Raw genomic sequence first — 20,987 nt, 5'->3', positions numbered from 1 at the left:
ATGTGGTGAAATACAGCCTTTTTCACAGGCGACATGTGTATATTGTCTTGAGAAAGGAGTCCATACATAAAAGGAATTATTATTTACAACAGTAAAATAGTATCATGGGATCAAGGTTATTATAGTACGATACACGAAAATGAATGAAATAATGAAAACTAACATTTTGTTAACTGAAATAAAAACTAAAAACTAGAGTTTGAAAACAAACTAATCTTGCACCTCGCAAATACTCCATATTACAAAAAACTCAAACTCACGAAGTATTTACAAAAAAAAAATAATAAGTCCCTATCATAACCGTGTTCAGGATATGAGATGGCATGGACTTTATTTTGAAAGCCGGAAGTAATGTTCCGCTCTCTTTATCCGTCGGTGGGTGACTTTGATCTGGGGTCTTCGAAGGAACAGTGTTAAAAACAAACCTAGCTAGTATCTAAGGCGAGCAGCCGTTCGTCATTCATCCACATCATCAGACGGGTGTGTATCGGAGCTTCGGGACCTTCGCTGTTGTCGTTTGCTGCTAACATGACAGAGCTGAGGCACCGCGGAGCTACAGGCAGTGACCCAGCCTTACAACCGCCGTCTGAGGACAAGGTAGCGCCTGCCACCGCTCGGTCTGATGCGATGCTAACTCTAGCTAGCCACACCGCTACACCAATTTGTCAATGCTATTTGCTCTCAGTTGCGCGAGCTATAGAGGAAGTCACGTTTAAATCAATTAAAACACGTTTTATTTAGACACGCTCGCTTACACGGCAGTTTTACAGCTAACGTTTATAATGCTACGGCGCAGAGAAGAGGCGGGATTTACGAATCATCTGTCAAAATACTGTTAGTTATAGACATGACTGGTCTTCCTGACTGTGCTGTCATCTTGACAGTGTGGAGCCTTTGAAGCTGCACAATATCTGGAAAACATGCGATAACTGTGTCTAACATTACTATGACGATAATTATGTTCTGCGAGAAATGACCACGTCCTTAAATATACCTTTGTAAATGTGATGCTGCTGCTTTGCTGCTATTATACAACCACACAGTGAGAAGCTCATGCAGACGCTGGAAAAAAAAGAAAAAAACATAGTTCCATTCCAATAACATGATTCTGTTTAACCCACCTGCAAATATTTGCTGCTACTCAAATAAAAAATTGTAAACATGTACATAATAATCAGATTGTAAATGAGTGAATAATCATTGAAATGTATAATCAACCATAGTGCATCTTGTTGTTTACACCCGAGGTCAAACTCTCAGCCCCCTAATAGATTTCATACCTGTTTTTTTGTTTTTTTTACATTTATAGATTAATGTTGCATCACAAATATGACTATTGTGAACTATGTATTGTTCCACATCAAAGTCAACCGTTTTATTTTGAAATACACAAACGTTGCTATTGCTATATAATGATGGAATATTGTGACAATCATTTTGAGGTCAGATCACCAACTCATCAGTTGCTTTTTCCTCATAATATTTGGGATATTTTTTTCCCACATGAATGGCTCCCTCCTCACTATACTTGTGTACTTGATGCTTGATCTCCAGGTCATTTGAGTTTGAGCCATCTAGACTAAACAGTTCTCTTCTGGTTTCTGGAGTATGAGTGAGTTGCACAAGTTGAGAGAATAAACATATGCAGCATATGAGGGTGTTATTGTATTAGTAGAGATTTAAGATGACATGCTTATATTGTGCGGTCACAATTGCACCCCACTCTGCTTTCCTTACTAGGTACTATGCCAATGTATTGAACAGCTCTCTTTTGTTACTTAAGGGACCTAAGGAGTACTTAAATAATTTGCAGATCAGCTTACAAACTGTAAACGATTAAGTATTTAAATGATGATAAGTAATCAGTGGGTACATGAGTGTTGGAGTGTTGGCAGTAGTCTTTGCTCTTTTATTTGTTTTTTCTGTTGATTGTTTCACTGCTAAATAGCTACTACTACGCACATATGTCCCCCCTGACGACACACAAGTGAGGTGGATCAATACCACTTCTCAGTGTTGGATTCCGTCAATACTGAAATCAGTTAGTCCAGTTTTTTTTTGTCTTTTGCATCAACTTAAGTGTTACATTTGCAGTGAAGCATTTATCACCTAGCCATTTTAAAATCATAATACAGTGGCAGATATGTGGAACCCTCACTCCCATCCTGGTCACATGACGCCTCTGTATTTACAGTTTATTTATGGATTACATCAGATTTGAATTTTTCCATGTCTGATCTAGTGACTTTGGCCAGTATCAGATTAATATCGATACTGACTATTGTATTGGTTTATCCGTAACGGACACAAATTAGTTCTGCTGGGTTGCCTTACACTGTATATCATGTCTGTCTAGTGTTGTGCTGTGCTGCGTTGAAGCTTAAGGTACTTTTATGCATTGCCTCTTGCCAATACAGTTCCAACTTCCCAGACTTGTTTTCCACTGAATATTCAGACCAAGTAGAGACTTGTGCATTACAATGGATGCCGGGATCTATGCAGGATGAGAGGACATGGGTTGCGACATGGCAGACAAAGTAGGGATTTGGCTGGGGCCGCTAGCAGAGAGGGGCTCCTGAGACAATAGCATGCCATAAACCTCATTTAATACAACTAGTTATGTACAGGACACCATGGTTGGAAACCCTCAAATCCCTGATGGCTCCAGTTTGTTTTGGTTTAGTGTAGAGCCTTTTTTTTTTGCCTAGGGCCGCCATAGTATCGGCTCAGCTAGCTTGGAACCTCACCATAGCAGATGCTAAAATAAGGCACCAAGTGCTATCCTTAATGGAAAATAGCTGATAGGAAAGTGGTGGAGGTATTAGCTGCATCCCATCTTAAAACCATACAGGACATGGAATGGTAATGGTTTATTTATTAATGAATCATCTACAGCTTTTGTCTAATGTGCTTCCTCTCCTTCTCAATGACCATCTGAGTAGACATGTGCTTTTGTAATCAATGAAAACCTTTCAAACCTTTTTCTATGGTACGACAAACTATCGTGACCCAGTTCACATTTACAGTATAAGCTATAATTGAACATTTCTTTACTACTACTACTACACTACTTTACTGCCATTTCTGTAAAAGCTATTATTGTGTTGCGTAGATAATCCATATGATGAATGAATCAGGACGTCCATCTATGCATACTGTGTTTTCCAAATCTTAAGTAAAAAGCTTGGGCATCCTGACCCAGTGTTTGGGAATGATGACTGCTTTAAAATATTTCTGTCTGAAGACATTTAATCGATCGTACTAAATCTGGACCCACAGAATGGAGTGTGTTCCTGGGTTGCTGCTTGTCTACCAGAGAGCTTGAAAGGGGAGGAGTGTTTGTGTGAATCAAGCCCCTATTTTTAACCCAAGCATCCTGAATGACGGATATTGTCTCCATAGAAACCAGAAGGCACAGAATGAGACTGTGTGTTTGTGTGTGTGGTCTTGTGCATATGGCTGCATTCAGCTGGAGGGGACTGACGGCTATTGACGGTGAATACTCTTTTCTGAGAGAGCCTTTGGCATTACACATGTCAGTTGTGTCCGTTCTAATGTAGCCAAGTTAGCTTACTTGTTTCAGACCACTGTGGTTGTTGAGCTGTATTTGACTTTGCAGTTTGACTTTGCTTTTGATTCAGCACTGGTCTTCCTATGAATGGAAAAAATAACATTTTCTAATTAGAATCTAATTAAGTTAAAATAATTTGCCAATGTTGCCAGTCTAGTTAACTGTGAATTTTAAATGGTCGAATGTGGCACAAAATGATATACAACAGTATAATTCAATAATAAGACAAAATAAGCTGTACAGCATATGTTTCTAGCTGCTGTAATGTATAACAGCCTTGTGTAAGACTGCATCAAAGCACAGTAAGCAACCATCTGCTATGTGACTGTGAGGCGAGAACTGTGAGCCTAATTTGGTCAGCAGCAGCAGCAGCAGAGAGGTCAGTGGGGTTGGTGTTTAGTGATGGACCGATCTCTCCATTTTCCCCAAAGAATATCCAACTGTGTGCAAACCTCCATCATCTGACAGAGGAAAGGTGATTAGTCAAGTTTCAGAAGTTAATTCTACTGGTAAAAAAAACAGCAGTTTGAGAAGATAAATGCTTCCCCCGCCCCTGTAATGCTGCTGTATACACACAAACGCTCCCTCAGTTAGGTCTGATAATATTGTCTGTTTTCAGATACAAAATAGTGTTACTTTGTTTCTGTTCACAAAGACCAGATGGAGGCAAAATAACAACGACAAAAAAATGCAAAAGTTGTGCAATGCAGTTGAGCAATATGTTGCATAATTTGTTATCAAACTTTTACATTTTATCAGAAGGGTTAGGGTTATTTCTAAGTATCGGCTTTGTAATCTTGTCCAGCTCCAATCTGGTAACATCCATTATCTGATTGTTGTTTATGAGTGTATTTTAAAATGGCCTCCATTAGCGAACAGACGGTTCTGAGAAATCAACAATATGGACGGAGATGAATTGGCACAGTGCTCATCCTCCCACACACACAGGCACAACACATCCCTGTGCTGGCAGGTCTGCGGCTTCTTTGCTTATTACTACTTAGTCCATTGATTCCATGAGCCTGAGGCTGGTGTCTATGTATGACTGATATAATTATGCTTAAATGTAACAGTACACACTCTGTACTGACTCTGAACTAAGTCACACAACTCAATCTTAATAGCTCAGAAGATGTTGATGCTTTCTCTAAATTTCAAGGGCAATGCTGCTCATGTGGGGTCTTAGGCCTGAGTTGCCGTTTCCTCCAGTTGTTGTTCTCATTATAACAGATGCAGTGACACCGTTTGTCTGAAAGTTTACCATTGGGAACAAAGTGCAGAAGGAAATTGTGCAAATTGTGTAGATAAATACCCAGGACTGTGTAAACTAGATTTTTCTCACTACATACAGTATGCTCTAATCCTGAACTGATCTGCAAAATTAGGGCTGAACAATGAATCGGAATAATAATGTAAAGATTAGCATTTCCTCTGATATCGCGATAGCAATTCCTGTCAAAATAATCACAATTTGATATTTATTCAAAATCGTTTAGCCCTGTTAAAAAAAACCTGTTAAAAAAGTCTGCAAAGAGAAAAATGTGTGCCTTTTTAAAATTATAAATTAGAGAATTGTTTGGGTTGATTCTGTGATATTTATTTGCTGTAACAGTTTATCTTTGCTAAATATCAGGGTCTTATTCCTCACCCTCTCTGTCTGTCTGTCTGTCTGTGTGTCAGGGTTCAGACAGTGAGGCGAAAGCGGAAAAAGATGGCTTATCGGACAGCGAAGCCAAGGTGGACTCTGGGGTCCCAGAGGTGCCTGTCCCTGCTGATGACACCCCTGTGGTTCTAAACAAGGCCTTGTCTGGACTTTCTTCAAGGTACCACAACTGTTGAAGAGAGAATCATGCTTCACACTAATGTAATAAAGCTTTGGCCTGTGATCCCAGTTCAAAACACTACATGAGCGTGGTTTATATGTAATAAAAAGACTGCAGTCAGACCCTTTCTGATTTACTTTTCGAATGCACAGTTGACTTCAACAGATCTAATATTAAACCATATGTTTTTGTTTGCTAACCTCTGTGTTGTGTTCCCTCTTAAGAGTTGACGTTGAAAAGCAGTGTTTATTTGTGAACTCTCCTCAGATGGAAGAACTGGTGGGTACGAGGAATCCTCACACTGGCCATGATCTCCTTCTTTTTCTTCATCATCTACTTGGGCCCCATGGTGCTTATGATGATTGTGAGTACAAATGTCACCGATGGTGTGGACCTTGTTGTTTTTTTCTTAAGTGAAATCAAACACTGTGGAAAAGTGAAGTCTTATGTCTGTGGAATTAAAAAAATACAAGTTAAATGTACTGTTTAAGCCATGGTTTCCTCTACATATGTACAGTACAGACACAGATGACTTATTCAATGCAGTGTAATGCTCTTAATTGCCGTCTCTAACACATTCCTTGCCATCAAACTGTTGCGCTTGAATTAATACTGTAATCTCACATTGTCTCTGTTGACACTGTCTCTGTGCAGGTCCTCTGTGTGCAGATTAAGTGCTTCCAAGAAATCATTACCATCGGCTACAGCGTCTACCACTCCTATCACCTGCCCTGGTTCAGGACGTTGAGCTGGTGAGGATGTTCACACACAGTTCACGACAAATCACACATTATGTAAGGTGTTGTGAAACTGCACATGTCTTCGTCTTCTTCTGTCTTATCGTTTTTTGTCTGGTGTTTTATGTGTTTCAGGCTTCTCAAGGTTTGTTTTCTGACCCGTTCTTGAATCTTGATTAGACCTAGAAGACTATTAAGCCAATCAGCAAACAGAGCAAACTTGCTGTGAATCATCAGTTGTCTGCAGACCTGCCAACCTTTGTAAACAGTCGACACATTTTGAGGTCAAAGTACGCTAGTTTGGTTTGTCACAGTATAGTAGCAACAATGATCATGTCTTGTTGTCGAGTTTGACCGGTTGTTAGTCTCAAGAGTTTAGGCAGTGATGAGTGACAAATGATAATGTCATTTTAACACCATAGCAATATGATCTTCTTATGCAAATCTAATGAGGTAATATTGTTTCTGTGTTGCAGATGGTTAAACATAACTTTATGGGTCTCACAATGAATATAATCACAGCCAAAGTAGTTCTAGTGAGGGGAGACGATGAAGGCACCTGATTTAAGCGGTTACAAACTATCCCGATATTTTTCTGATTGAGTCAAGAGGACATTAAAAGTGGATTGAACGCTGTGCTTATAGCACCCTCTGCTGGACCACATGGTGATTACTTCAAACAGTCTGACAAGCTTTTTTGCTGTATATTTTGAACCAGAACAGGTTTTTAAGATTCCAGCTTACTTAGACTTTTCTCTTCAATTTAAAATGAATAACCAAATTCTGGGTAAGGCAGCACTCTGAGACATTCTTTGAGGTTGGCAGATCTGCATTTTATTACCTATAGAAGTAGATGTGTACAGTCGGTGTGTACATCTGGGGTTTTCAAAGTCTGACACCACCTCACACACACCCCCACACACTCCCCAGCCTTCTCTTGCACAGTGTATATTCAATACGATGCAAACCTTTAAGGCAGGTGTGAAAAATGCTTTAAAATAAGAATGATTAAATATAAATTAAAATTTTTACTTAACAGCATTTTTCCCCCACACCTGCTGCCAAATATGTTTGCACATTGCTGTATATATACTATTTGTACATTATGTCTCTGTTCAGATTAGACTGAGTAATGACTCAGAAAAGGGACATTTAAGAGCAACAGTATGCGAAAACCGGAAATCCGCAAAAAGTTCTATTCATGGCTCCACAGTGCAGCACAGAGTTCTACACAAACTTCCAGCCTCAGAGGATTTATCTGTCCAGTGGATACTGGACAGATAAATGATCATTTGCTAGAGCCTGCAAATGATCACTTTTCCAAATGCTAACTCTTGTTAGCTCCCAGTAGCCTCTGTGGCTGATGTCATTTCCTGTCCCTTAAGTTTTGTTTTACTACTAGCTTCTGCTACAAAATGTGAAACATTCAAATTACTAGTTTGTCCCTATTGACTCTTATAGAATCATAGTGAAACACGATGGTGGTCTCAGTAAAACCACCTATTTTCAGTGCATATAATGCTTAATCCAAAGCTAAGAACTTGTAAGCAATTGTTATTTTAAAGCAGTATATGCTTAAACAAACATGTATGTGTCTCTCTACAAATGTTACACATTGGACCTTTTTTTTTTTTTTGCAGGCATATTGACTTCAGAGTCTAATTAGCGTCTGTCCTGAAACTGTCAGATGTGTGCACATGTTCTTAATCCTTTTGTCTGACAGGTACTTCCTGCTGTGTGTCAACTACTTCTTCTATGGCGAGACTGTGACAGATTACTTCTTCACCCTGGTGCAAAGGGAGGAACCGCTTCGTATCCTAAGCAAATACCACCGCTTCATCTCCTTTGCCCTCTACCTCACAGGTACACAGTTTTCCCACAACGTTTACTGTCACGGTGTTTGAACCAAGCACAGATCACATGATGGCAAACACATTTTTTTCTTTTTTTTTTGATATTCATACAAATTGTCATACGGATTGTTCCACCATGTTAGAGTAGACGGTATTCAGTCGGTTATTTCTGGCGCTGCACAGACTAGTTAAGTCCCACTTCCTGTGCTGCAGGTTGTCTGTTTGGCTGCTTTAGCTGCCTCCAGAAGGCAAACAGGATGTGGTGAGGAAGGAAGCGCTCTGTCTCTCTCACCGTCTCCTGCAGACGAGTTTCAAGGTGAAACTGATTGACCCATTTCCTCCGACACATCTTTTGTGCGGTGACGGGGACAGAAAATGCCTCAATCTGCAGTGTGATGTCATGACATGGTTTTATGTGTTGTAAAGGAGTGAATTTCTCCACGAACGGAGCATCTCCTTCTATATTTCTGCTGTTTTTGTTCACAGCCACTCGTCTTTGCTCTGCTCTGTCTTATGACAGAAATCAATCCTGAGCTCCACATCAACACTTGGCTTTATGTTTTAAATAGGTCGATCTAAATTTAGTCAGTTTGACCAAAGATGACCTGGATTCGGAATTAATTAAATCTCCTCCTCTTTACAGGGCCTACAGGTCTGTTTATGTCCTTATTTGGTATGTCATGCAGCGTTTGTCTTGTTGTTGCAGGTTTCTGCATGTTTGTGCTGAGTTTGGTGAAGAAACACTACCGTCTTCAGTTCTACATGGTAAGAGAACAGCAAGCCTCGAGGCCTGTGCTGTGTTATTGATGAAGCTTGCTTTAAATGCAGACCCTCTAGTGAAGAGAAAAGTGGGCCAAATGTTATTAGAACAGAAATCCCTGTCACACAGTGAATGGAAAACCTTGTTCAGTTAGCCGTGGCAGCCAGAGAAGCTGCCTCTGCTGCTCATTTGTCAGTTGTTAGTTTTAGAACACAGACAAGCTAACATTACAAAGCTGTTTCTGCCCCTCGACACTGAAAACTTATCACGTTTTCCACTCATCATTGTTAATTTGATAAAGTGTAAAGTGTCAGTATCATTGGCTTATCTGCAATTAAATAGACTTTACAATAATGTGTGTTTGATCAACGATAAAATATATGATTACATTTGTGATTACTCAAGGATAGTGGGATAAGTTAGTTTCTTTCTGCATTTCTTATCAAAATAATCTATTTAAGTTTGAACCGTTGCTACTGAAGTTAATCTCGAAGGAGTTTTGTTTGCCAGTTGTCTTTGTTAAAGCTGCAGTGTGTAACTTTTGTTCAGGGCTTCAACGATTATTCGATTAATCAATCACTAAATCAATCACCAACTGTTTTGATCATCGATTAATCAGCCTGAGCGTTTTGAGTTTAAAGTCTACACTAACGTTTAAAAGTTTGGAAGAATTTCTCTATGCGACACAAGATCTAAACACCACTTAGCTTTTGAGTTTTAATTTCTATTCTGACAAAAATGGAAATTATTGGTTTGATAAAATGTTTTTAATGTTTTTGAACTGAAAGCTACATCAAAATCTAGTGCAAATACAGTAAATCCCTGTTTTTCTCCTCTCCACAGTTTGGATGGACTCACGTGACTTTGCTGATTGTGGTGACTCAGTCTCACCTGATCATTCATAACCTGTTTGAGGGCATGATCTGGTTAGTGAGCAGCTGTTTATTTAACAGAACAACTACTGTACATGAGTGTAAAAGCAAATGGCTCCTTCTCTCTGATCACGTCTGCTCCAGAAGTGGAAATCTAATAACAAAATCTCATGATGTTAATTCAATTGTGCATGTGCAGATAATTATTACGCCGTTTATCACCTTATCTCTCATTTTTCGTTCAAAAAGACTGACGTGAACTCTGGTTTGTCTGGACAGGTTCATCGTTCCCATTTCCTGTGTGATCTGTAATGACATCATGGCCTACATGTTTGGCTTCTTCTTTGGCCGCACTCCTCTTATCAAGGTCGGTTTGTGTCATCGTTCTTTGTAAACAAGTTGTTATATAGCAACAGAATACACACATCTGGTTGTTACCCAATATTTAAGATAATTCTGTGGATCTCTAGGAAACCGACAATTTTATTTGATTATAATGTGATTATCATCTTCATTCATTAGATTTTCTTTTTGAAAACCGATGTCTTTACTTCCTATTGTGTGCTAACCTTCACCATGTCATCTGCAGCTGTCGCCTAAGAAGACATGGGAGGGATTCATTGGAGGATTATTCGCCACTATTGTGTTTGGCATCATGGTAAGACATTAGTTATGTTTTTATAGAGACATTTTTGTGTGCTCTGGTTCTCATACCACATCGTTGACATTCTCTAAAATCCTTAAAAAGCATGACGCAAATCCTTAAATGTTTCCACTTTCAGGAAACATAGCCTGGTGATTTAAGTTGGATATCTGAAAATCATAATAGTAGGACCGTCCTCCTGTGTCCTCCTGTGTGTTGGTGCCGTAGCTGTACTTGAGAACTGACGCTCCGCTCTGTTTGCAGTTCTCCTATGTGATGGCCGGCTATCGCTACTTCGTGTGTCCTGTGGAGTTCAACAATGACTCCAACAGTTTCCAGGTGGACTGTGAGCCCTCTGACCTTTTCCAGCTCCAAGACTACACCCTGCCCAGTGTCCTGGTGTCTGTCACTGGATGGGTAAGACTCACCTGCACTCTCTTGTCATCTGTGTAATCCAGTTGAAATGAATGTAGATGGGTGGCGTGCACAACCATATTTCAAAATTATGTTGCAAAATGCTTCACTAAAAAAAAAAAGTATATAAATGAAGAAACTGTACAGTGTCTTATCTTTAAAACGCACTCTGCTGCTCTTCCCCTTCCTTGTTTTCTTTTCCTCCACAGACTACGGTGCGTCTCTACCCGTTCCAAATCCACAGCATTGCGCTCTCTTCCTTTGCCTCCATCGTCGGCCCCTTCGGGGGCTTCTTTGCCAGCGGCTTCAAGAGAGCCTTCAAGATCAAGGTAGGGATGAAGGACACGTCTCAAGATGGTCCGCTGCCCTTCTGAGTCTTTAGTGTTTTCCTGTTCCTGTCAAATCACAAATCTCGTGGCTTCACAACAAGTTTGTTTTGCAAACAGAGGACTCCATTTTTGGTTGACTTATTTGAGTTCATGTTAAAGACTTCCCTCTGTGTTCTCTCCTTTTGTCCTTGCAGGATTTTGCCAACACTATCCCGGGTCACGGTGGCATCATGGACAGGTTTGACTGCCAGTACCTCATGGCCACATTTGTTAATGTCTACATCACAAGTTTCATCAGGTAAATGCACAGTGGTTCTGTCATGGTGTGAAAAGTAACATTTAAAACGCACTGTTTTATTTCAGCTTTTGTGCGTGTGCTCTTACATCTCAAATTTATATGCCTTTTTATTTTTTAACTTTTAGAAGTTTTTAGCTTGTTTCACGCTAGCTGCAAAAGCTCAATGACATTTTTGCTGCTATATTTTATTTTGTTAATCTTTTATTATCTCTGCAAACTGTTTTGGCATCATGAGAAATTCAGCTTGATTCTATGATTTGACTGTGTTTTTATGCACATTTTTTGATTTGTGCATAAAAATAACCCGAATGGAAACGAATATTAGAGAAACGTTTGAAATATTACATGAAAGTTTTTAAATTTTTGAGGAAGATGAATTCATGGGATTTAATGACCGTTTTGGATAATTTAAAGAAACTTGTCGGAAGCAGACATACCATGCAAAATAATTTTTCTATTCTTTTGTTTTTCAATACTTGGTTCTTTTAACAACAACAAAAACATACACCGTTGTTGTGTCATGGCCTCAACAGTGTTTCTATAAATAATCTGTGCATGTGGGGGCTTTGGCTTCACAAGCTTTGCAGTAGGTAGTGATCTATGTGTCTGTGATTGAGGAATAGCATTGATATTCAACTGTATTTGCATCAAATCTGGTTGTTTTAGCAAAGATTATGCTTCAATATATTATTTATCAACTATATTTAAGTTCCCCAACCGGTAACACTTTATAACAAGTATTAATAAATATTGAATTCATCATTTATAACGCATGAATACTCATTAGTATGTAATTTATAAATGTTTTACTCATCCCATCAGCTGAGGAGCAGTGTCCAAATAGCTGCTGTACTCAAGCAGCCAATCAGCATCCACCTCCAACAAAAGAGCTCTTTGATTGACTTACAAGGGACTGCTCTCTCACCTCTCTGTGTCCAACACTTCAGCACATGAGGGAAACATTTATAACTGTGTTTATAAGCTACATACTAATGAGTATTCATGCGTTATAAATTATGAATTCAAAAAAAGAAAATGTAAAAACATTACCTTCCCAATAGGGATGGGAATTTCACGACATTTTGAGAGTCGAGGTCCACGTTCTGATTTTTTTTTTTTTACAGCAACAGCAGCAATGCGGGGGTGTAAACTATTCTACACTGTACTACTTCATTTTAGGCTCAAAACATGGCTGCAATATTGACCATCAAAGCAGCGATAACAAAAATGAGGGGCAAAAAAATTACTCTCCGCTGGCACGGGTGTGTCGCCACTCGCCAGACGGCTCAGGTTTTTGAACCTGAGCATGTTAGGTGTCCACCAGAGTGCAGGATCTTGGCAGGGTGAGATGCCGTCTTCATTTGTGTAGACGGCCCCACCCCCGCCCTAAACATATGCGCTCACTGTGCGAAGCTCGTTCACTGTGTGTGTGCGCGCACACACGCTCGGACACGCACAGCCATGCCGAAGCTCCATAGTTACGTTACCGACCCGCCCTCACCTATTCCATTCACAAAAACGGGCCGGTGACTCGTCCTCCGCAACGTGCGCACCATCACCGGAGAGAGCAGGGAGCCTGGACAGCAGGCTCACCTTTTCCTGCACAACTTCCTTAAACTCCTTGGTCGTGAACTTAACGTGTTTGTGACACTTTGACTTTTTTTATTTTTTTATTTTATTTTATTTTTTAGTCCCTTAAAAAAAGTCCCAGTCCTACTTCCCAACCTTCAATTTTGATTATTACCTCCCCAACAATGCACTTTACCATGTCTCATAAATTCATAATATTGTACTCTGTTTATTCCGATTGTTTTTATATAATTCTATTATGTAACTCCAGTGCACTTGTGTTTGGCCAAATAGCAAGAGAAGTACTTGAACTTTAGAAAAGTTAAATGTGAATATTAGTACAATAGAAACCGATTCAGTTAGTAAAGGATAACGTGAAGAAATCCCTTCACTTCACTGAAGCAGCAACAAAAAACACAACACACGTTCTTTTATTCATTTGCCTAAATGCAAATTTTCTTGGAAGTCTGCTTAAAATTTGCATTACAATTTAAATAGACACCCAGGTAATGTGTGAAAGACCAATGTAGTGAATAGGAAAGTAAACGTGAGTGGATTTTTAAACCGAGGACGTGTCTTTGATCGTCTCCCTGTCTTCTGTCAGGGGCCCCAACCCGAGCAAGGTCATCCAGCAGCTCCTGGCTCTGCGTCCAGATCAGCAGCTCCACATATTCAACTCCCTGAAGGCTCACCTCATAGAAAAGGGCCTGCTGCCGGCACTGGAGAAGGCCGCCGCCTAGAGGTCGCCCGCGTCCACTCTCTCCAAAGACGAGATGGGAGTGGCACCCGCGGCCCCCAAGCAATGTGGGAAGTGCGCAGAGCTTTGTGTGAGGGAGAACACATTGGACAGGAAAAAGAAAAAAAAAAACAACAACAACAAAGAAAGCCACAGCCTTGGGTCATTCCATTTCATGCGTGTTTGTGTTCAATACACTTTGTGACACCAGTACTTTCAGGTTTACTCGGCACTCGTCGCACATTTCCACTCTCGCCGCCTTGTATCTTCTCATACTGTTGAACAAACCCTCACTCTGCTGTTCTACCTGTAAACGGATCATCCTCTATATACCTGGTGAATGTGTGTTCATAATATTTTACTGTACATTTTTGGTTTGTTTTAATGCACTGCCCTCAGCCCTGTTACTCACTGACTCCACCTCCACCCTCCCGGAAAAAAAAAAAACTTTTAATTTTCTTTATTGTGATTGTTTCTATTTATATATATATATATATATATACATATATATATATATATATATAGATGTTTTTATATTTGCTATGTTCTATTATTATATATTACGGTTGTGTGTCCGAATCCACTTTCACCATCTGTCAGGTGTGTGTGTGTGTGTGTGTGTGTGTGTGTGTGTCCGTGTTTGCTGCCATTCAACTTCCTCTCACACTCGTGGCCAAAATCGTTGTCGTCTCATTCTCATGCAGAAATCGAAGATGAGCGACTATTACACTGAGGTATTTCATTGAACCTGACACACGCACAAGTATCCAGTATCTTGATTCCTATTGTCAGGTGTAGTGTTACAGTACATAAAACAGGTCTTTTATTATTACATCCACCAAGAAAACGTTACATTTTGGCCGCGATTCTGTTATTTTTTTTTGACGCAGCCGAGCGCAAAAAGGTAGTATTTAGGTTTTGGCCCAAGAAAGAAATGCTATACCACAAATACAAAGTCAAAACTCAAAAGAAATTGAGCCGTTATCAGTCGTATAGGTATAGATTACTTTGTATTTGGTTGAATCTGGTTTTTAATCCATAATCCATGTGGGAAACTCAATCTGCACACAGTCATTCCATGATTCATGATTATTGTTGCTGTTTTGTTTTATTGGACTGTTTATCTTTCTTTCTTTTTTTTTGTAAGCTGGAGCTGTTAAAGGTTTGACGTGTGTTCAGTGAGGTGGTGGGATAAACACAGAGAGGTCAGGTGTTGGCGTTAAATCATGTGCTGCACCCACAAAGGTTTGTGCAGCAGGACTCTGTGATATTGACGAAATATAAAAGCTCAAGTTTCCGTTCTGTTGAGTTCATTTGCGTTTTTTCCTTAAATTCTTAACGTTTTTGTTGGACGTTAAACTGTTACACACAAACATCTGTACTTCTTTGTGACCACAGTGTGAGGGGGAAACGCTCAGGACGTGAGCTCTTGGAATATTTCGAATATTACCTCGCATACAATCTTACTAACAGGTTAATTTAATTAAATCATGTGTATTATCTGTCTCTTGCAGGTCTCTCTGCTTTTAGGAATTGCAGCGCTAAAGTGCCAGAATACTCCTTTAAGCAATTATAAACAAACATACTGCTTATTGGTACTATAGGGCTGAATGATTCGAGTAGTTTTTTTCTTTTTACACATAATGCAATTTAATTTTAAGTTTTTAAGTCACATCTTCGGTCCAATAATGTTCACTGTAAAAGTTTTAGAAAGTGTCGGCATTAAAAATATTTGTTTCTAACGTGCACAAAGTACATTTACAATTTGCAGTTTTTGGGATTTTCTAATTTGTGTTACATTTTCAAACGTAAAAGTTACTGTATCCAATTTCTGTGCGTAAAATCCCCCTAAATCTAACGCACTGGATCTTTAAGTTAAGTATTTGCATTATGACTCCATTTGTACTCCAAGGTTTCAACTATTTAACGTGTCGGCAAATTCATCGTCTCCCTCCTTTGTGCACATTCATCATCATAGTCATCGTCAAACACAGTCATGTGAAGTGTCTTCATTGTTCTGGACTAAAACAGCAATATGAGTGTGTACAGTAGTCGTCTGTAGCAGGGATGCTCAGTCGTCGTCGTGATTTTATTAGACGGTGTCATCATGTGACGTAAACAGAATGTCTCTGCATCACTTCATTCATATTCATATAGTTTGGTTTGACTTGATATAAATATAAACTGTTTATTTTATTCACTTTGAGGCTACTATATTCCACATTTAAGATGATGTTTGTGATCTTAACAACTGAAGTATTATTATTACTGCCATAGAGGGAAGAGCATTTAAAATAGCAGAGTATTTTCTCTTTGTGACTTCTGTCTCCCTCAAGTGTTTTCTCTCCCCCGTACGTGAATCGATTCCAGGTTGAAGCGACGTGTAGTGCTGTGTTTTTTGTTGTTTTTTTGCATAGACAGGAAGTGTGTCAGCGTTATCTGGCGGTTTTGATGTTCGATGGTCTTGTCCCTCCCACAGCTCTGTACTGCCATTTCTCTGTCTGGCGTTCACAGACGGCCACTAGAGAGAGCTGAAGCTCCTGTGGCCGAAGCGCCCGAGTGGTGACGCCGATGCTGCATTCTGACCGGGAAGGTTTGACCCCCTTATGTCACTGCTGTTTGAATACATTCCACTGCCTCAAACGTTTGAGATGTGTGCTCACGTGGAGGCAGAACGCGGGTTCTTTTTGTGTGTTTGTGTGTTTGTTTCATGACCTCTCCTGTGCCGACAGTCTGCTGCTGTTGTGATTGTGACTCCTGTCCAGACAGGACCCTCCGGAAAGGAATGTATGGAATATTGTGTCGGCTTCCCTTAGTGGACAATGTATCCCCCTTTCTCTTAAAAAAAACAAAAAAACAAGTTCCCTTAAAACTGCCGTAGTGCGTAACTTTAAAAAAAATTGTAATTTGAGTTCACACGGTGCTGATTAAGCCTTGTGTTGCTGCACACAGGAAGTGGAGGTAACGGCAACATTGCGCTAGTAAAGTAAGAGCGCCGCAAACTAAACATACACTTTATATACAATTTGGACGGACTCTTAAAGGGATACTTCACCGATTTGAATGTGGCTTTGTATTGCTACAATAGCAGTAGTATTTTTTAGAAAATGTGCTTCCCTCCTGCAGTTTTTCCCTGACTTATAAAAAAAATCTGTTTTCCCTTATCCAAATGTGCCCTACTGTGAGTCAAATGACGCGTTTTGCATCACAGTAGGTCAAATTTTGAAAATGGAAAACCGATTTTTTTACAACTCAGTGAAAAACTGAGGGAGGGGAAGCACATTTTCTAAAAAAGTACTACTGCTATTCCAGCAATACAAAGCCACATTCAAATCGGTGAAGTAACCCTTTAAGTATTCAGTCGCTATATCTCTCAAACCAGTCCCGCGCTGTTTCGTTAATCAATCAGTAAGTACGAATATCCCGAATAGCCACCAGGGGGAGACGCCACTGGCTGCAAAAACAACTTCGTTTGATTTATAACGTCGGTAAATATTTTCACGCGAAGTTAATGGTCAAAGTTAATGATCAGTTCGTTGTTAATTTACGTTACTATTTTGAGGAGAAGTCCGAGCACCGGCCGTGTTTTTCCAGGCGACTCGAAACACCCATGAAAGTGAATTTGTGAATAAACACTCAATAAACACACACACATGCTCCCTCAGTCAGGCTTTGACAGAGAAAACAAATGACAAATGACAGACAACACAGATCAAGTAAAGTTACGCACCGCAGCTTTAAGTGGACGACGAGAAAAGTTCACGATTTCAGTATCTTATTCTTAAACCGTGCCGTTGTTTGTGTTTCGTGTGTCCAGAGCAAAGCTGAACTCTTTGACGCTGAAATGTGCTTCGCCTTATTGGTTTGAGAGTAAATTAAAGATATATCTATTTAAAATAAATCATGTGGTCTAGATTGTGTGACTTCTTTCTTCCCTCTCGGTCTTCTTCCTCTTTTTTTCTGTTGAAAAATATCTCCACACACACACACTCTGAGTGAGCCTTTCTATGATTGTGGCTCATCTGTTGAAGGACGGAGAAACATCTGTGGCTTCAGTCTGAGGTGTGAAGAAGAAGAAGAAGAAGAAGAAGAAGAAGAAGAAGAAGAAACACCGACTGAAAACCATTTCCTTGAAGAAAAGACCCAAGTTTCTGCGGTTTTCACTCATTTTGTGAAACTCCTCACTCTCATGAAGCATCTTTGAGTGAATCAGCCTGGAAGACTTTTACCCACACAAGTGTGGACATGGACGTGTGAAGGCAACATGAGGGGACACGCTGTGAGGAGCTGAAAAAAAAAAAAAGAAGAAGAAGAAGAAGAAAAATGAACACACAGGAAGGAGGAAGTGATGTGCGATAGCTCCACTTTGTCTCTATGTGTCAGTGTGTATTAATGTCTGTGTGTGTGTACTTGTGTGTGTGTGTGTGCGCGTGTGTGTGCATTCCAGTGGGGTGTGTATGCATGAAATGAACCGCTGACCTGCAGCTACAACTTAAAACACAATGTCTCTGAAGCTGCCTCGCAACTGGGACTTCAGCACCTTCAAGGCTGAGACAAGTCGCATAGGTAAGACTGATGGCACCGTGGTGCGTTCACTGACATCTTTACGCTGTGGACATTTTTAGCTGATGCTGTCACCTGAATGGGATGTGAAGTCATGGCACAGAGAAAAAGACAGTGTTTGCCTTTACTTTATAATTATAGCACAGTTATTCTTCATACAGGCGTCTGTAATATCTGATCTGCACCTTCTGCTTTGGTGGTTTCTGTACCGTAACCAGAGCTGTTTTTAGACCTTTACACACAAACCACTGTCATATAATATAGAAGGCTTTTTTTTGTGTGTGTGTGTGTGTATTTTGCAGCGCTCAATATAAGTGGACTGACCAAGCTTTGTATGTATGTCAATACACTGGATATTTAAGTTACTGCAAACACAGCAGTGTGTACTCACTAATACTGTGAAATCAATGCAGCATCAAATTCAATTTTCATACACGAGCAGTGATGGGACTTGTTGTAACTTTTCATTTATTTATTTATCTAACTATTATTCACAGTTTGTCGTGCTGCTGCTTCTTCTTCTATCATTTTTACAGCCTCTGTGTTAAAGGAAGTAGCTTCCCCTCTGAGCATTGTATCTGTTTGTTTCATGATGACATGAGTATCAGCAGCTTCTACAGCAGCTTCCCCTCTCAGGATGGAAGTCTATATCTTGATGCCTCTCGTGATTTTTTTTTTTTTCTTTGCTCGACTTTGACGTGTTTTCACGGCAGATTTTCATGCCGTGGAATTTAGAGTGACGCAGGCTTTCAGCAGGAAACTGATGCAAGAGCTCAGCTCCTGCACAGCTCTGACCCACATGCTGACAGTATGTAGGTGTGTGTGTGTGTGTGTGTTGGTGTGTGTCTGACTTAGCATGTGTGCACTTTCAACTCATGCCAAAATGAAAAAAATGAATAATCTTCCTGATGCAAGAAACACTTTATGGATTTAAATGAGGCGATAATGATTTTTTGGTTTGAGAAAAATATTACTTTTCACTTGAAATATTAAAATGTAAATTGAAGTTTGCACCAATTTCTACACGGCTGCTCACTTCCCCGGCACAAAAGTCCATAGAGGAAAATCAGTGATTTCACATCACATGACACAGGAGTTGTTTGCTCCTCTGCTGCCTCCATCACGATTATTTTGTGACATCAGTGTTTGAAATCATCCCATTGAATTGACAACAGTAGCACAAACTAACCAAAGCATGCAGCAGATAACGTTTTTGTTTTCCCTTTCTATGGACTTTGGTGCAGGAGGGTGAGTGTTTAACAATCAGATATCATAGACTCACACAGGTGTGGATTGTAATATTTTATCCACTTAAATGCTTCTTTTATTGGATTTCATGTGTGTCATTTAGCCCTCATTAGCTCTCTTATTTGTGTGTATGTACTTTCGTCCACCCTGTGGTTTAAAAAAGTGCTTTCTAAATTGCAAATTGGATTATGCATCCAATAATAATGAATAGTGAATAGTGAATAAGTGAATAATACAGGTCAGGGTATGACATAAAAGGGAGAAATTGAATACATCCCTCATGAGTATGTTTGTGCAAGTGTGTGATATGCTTTTATAGCCTTAGAGCATTGGTTCTCAAAGTGCGGCCTGGGGGCAAATGGCGGCCCCCGCAGAAACATTTCTGGCGGCCCCGCAGTGAATTACAGTTGATAGTTTTAATCAAGGAGCTACTAAGCTTGTTAAATGTTTATTGGACGTTACTGGATACAGACCAATCAGTATAAACAAAAATTCTGGGTATTTACCTGGTTTCTATATGGTGAATTGTACTGTATTATTGGGTTATAAGCTGGTAATAAGCAGGTAATGACATTTAGAAAACCGAATTATTGCCTTAGTTGACCTAAAATCGGATTTTTAACATACATGTAACGATGCAGAATACGCAGACAAATACATTAATAGATGGTGAAATGATGGTGTTTGTTGTTTTTTGACCATTTCATTTCATGCAGGAGTTAAAGGTGCATTATGTAATAAATCTAAAGCAACTGGCCATAAAATCCTCCTAATATGTCACAGAGACTCAGGAATAATGTTCATATAACAAACTGAACTCACCAACAACAACAGTACAGACAAAATATTTGCAGACTGCAAATCATGTTTATGTTTTGAAATCATGTTTTGGCGTCATGTGGCGCCACCTACCGTCTAACAATCATTGCAGTCAGTAGAGTCTCAGCTGCCGAGCAACCATGGGTTGCCAGTTACGTCAGAAAACGAGACCTAAAAGACCTCTTTTTTAAATATTTGAATGTAGGGGGGGGGGCTTCTCTGTTTGGGGCCCCCAGGCAATTTCCTGCGTTGCCCATCCGGTAGCAACGCCCATGTGTGAAAGCACCTGTTCTTTACACAATGACGTGGACGCCCCTGCCACATCAGAAAGTGACTACGTGTTTGAGGACGAGGTGTGACATCAGCCCCTGTGTGTGTGTGTGTGTGTGTGTGTGTGTGTGTGTGTGTGTGTGTGTGTGTGTGTGTGTGTGTGTGTGTAGGCTCACTGTTCCTCAACAGCACTTCTTAACTTTCCATCACAGGACCCTGAAGCTTATGAGGTGGAGGACCTTCAAAATGAGACCTGCCCTGTGGGAATGATGTGGAAGCTTCCTGTTCTGGCCCTTCTTCTTCTTCTTCTTCTTCTTCTTCTTCTTCTTCTTCTTCTTCTTCTTCTTCTGCGCTCCTCTATCATCTTGCTTTAGGAGAGACGGTGAATCTCTGCAGTCGCTGTTCCACTGACCATTGTGTGTGTGTGTGTGTGTGTGTGTGTGTGTGTGGGTGTGTGAGACGCTGTGTGTTCTCAGAGCCAC

General features: G+C 40.0%; 2 protein-coding genes across 2 annotated transcripts in view; both read left to right on the top strand.

The window, feature by feature from the left end:
* The first annotated feature begins 472 nt into the window (after nt 1-472).
* Nucleotides 473-15,563, top strand: cds2 (CDP-diacylglycerol synthase (phosphatidate cytidylyltransferase) 2). The gene is made up of 13 exons (XM_083902769.1): nt 473-597; nt 5,252-5,394; nt 5,662-5,758; nt 6,049-6,146; nt 7,855-7,994; nt 8,691-8,749; nt 9,588-9,670; nt 9,896-9,983; nt 10,206-10,274; nt 10,524-10,676; nt 10,883-11,002; nt 11,197-11,300; nt 13,474-15,563. Exons 1-13 carry the CDS (start codon nt 529-531, stop codon nt 13,607-13,609), a joined length of 1,359 nt encoding a protein of 452 aa, XP_083758895.1. The 5' UTR covers nt 473-528; the 3' UTR covers nt 13,610-15,563.
* A 2,544-nt stretch (nt 15,564-18,107) lies between these two features.
* Nucleotides 18,108-20,987, top strand: part of arhgap25 (Rho GTPase activating protein 25) — a gene marked incomplete at both ends in the record, with an annotated part of 34,731 nt that continues 31,851 nt past the window's right edge. The window contains one exon of the mRNA XM_083903219.1: nt 18,108-18,171. Coding sequence (XP_083759345.1) covers nt 18,108-18,171 — 64 coding nt within the window. The remainder of the gene's footprint in view (nt 18,172-20,987) is intronic.

Source organism: Microchirus variegatus (assembly GCF_963457635.1).
Source record: "Microchirus variegatus genome assembly, chromosome: 16".
In the NCBI taxonomy this organism is placed as follows: domain Eukaryota; kingdom Metazoa; phylum Chordata; class Actinopteri; order Pleuronectiformes; family Soleidae; genus Microchirus; species Microchirus variegatus.
The sequence above is the reverse complement of the archived record's forward strand: the minus strand, read 5'-3'. Positions and strand labels throughout refer to the sequence as shown.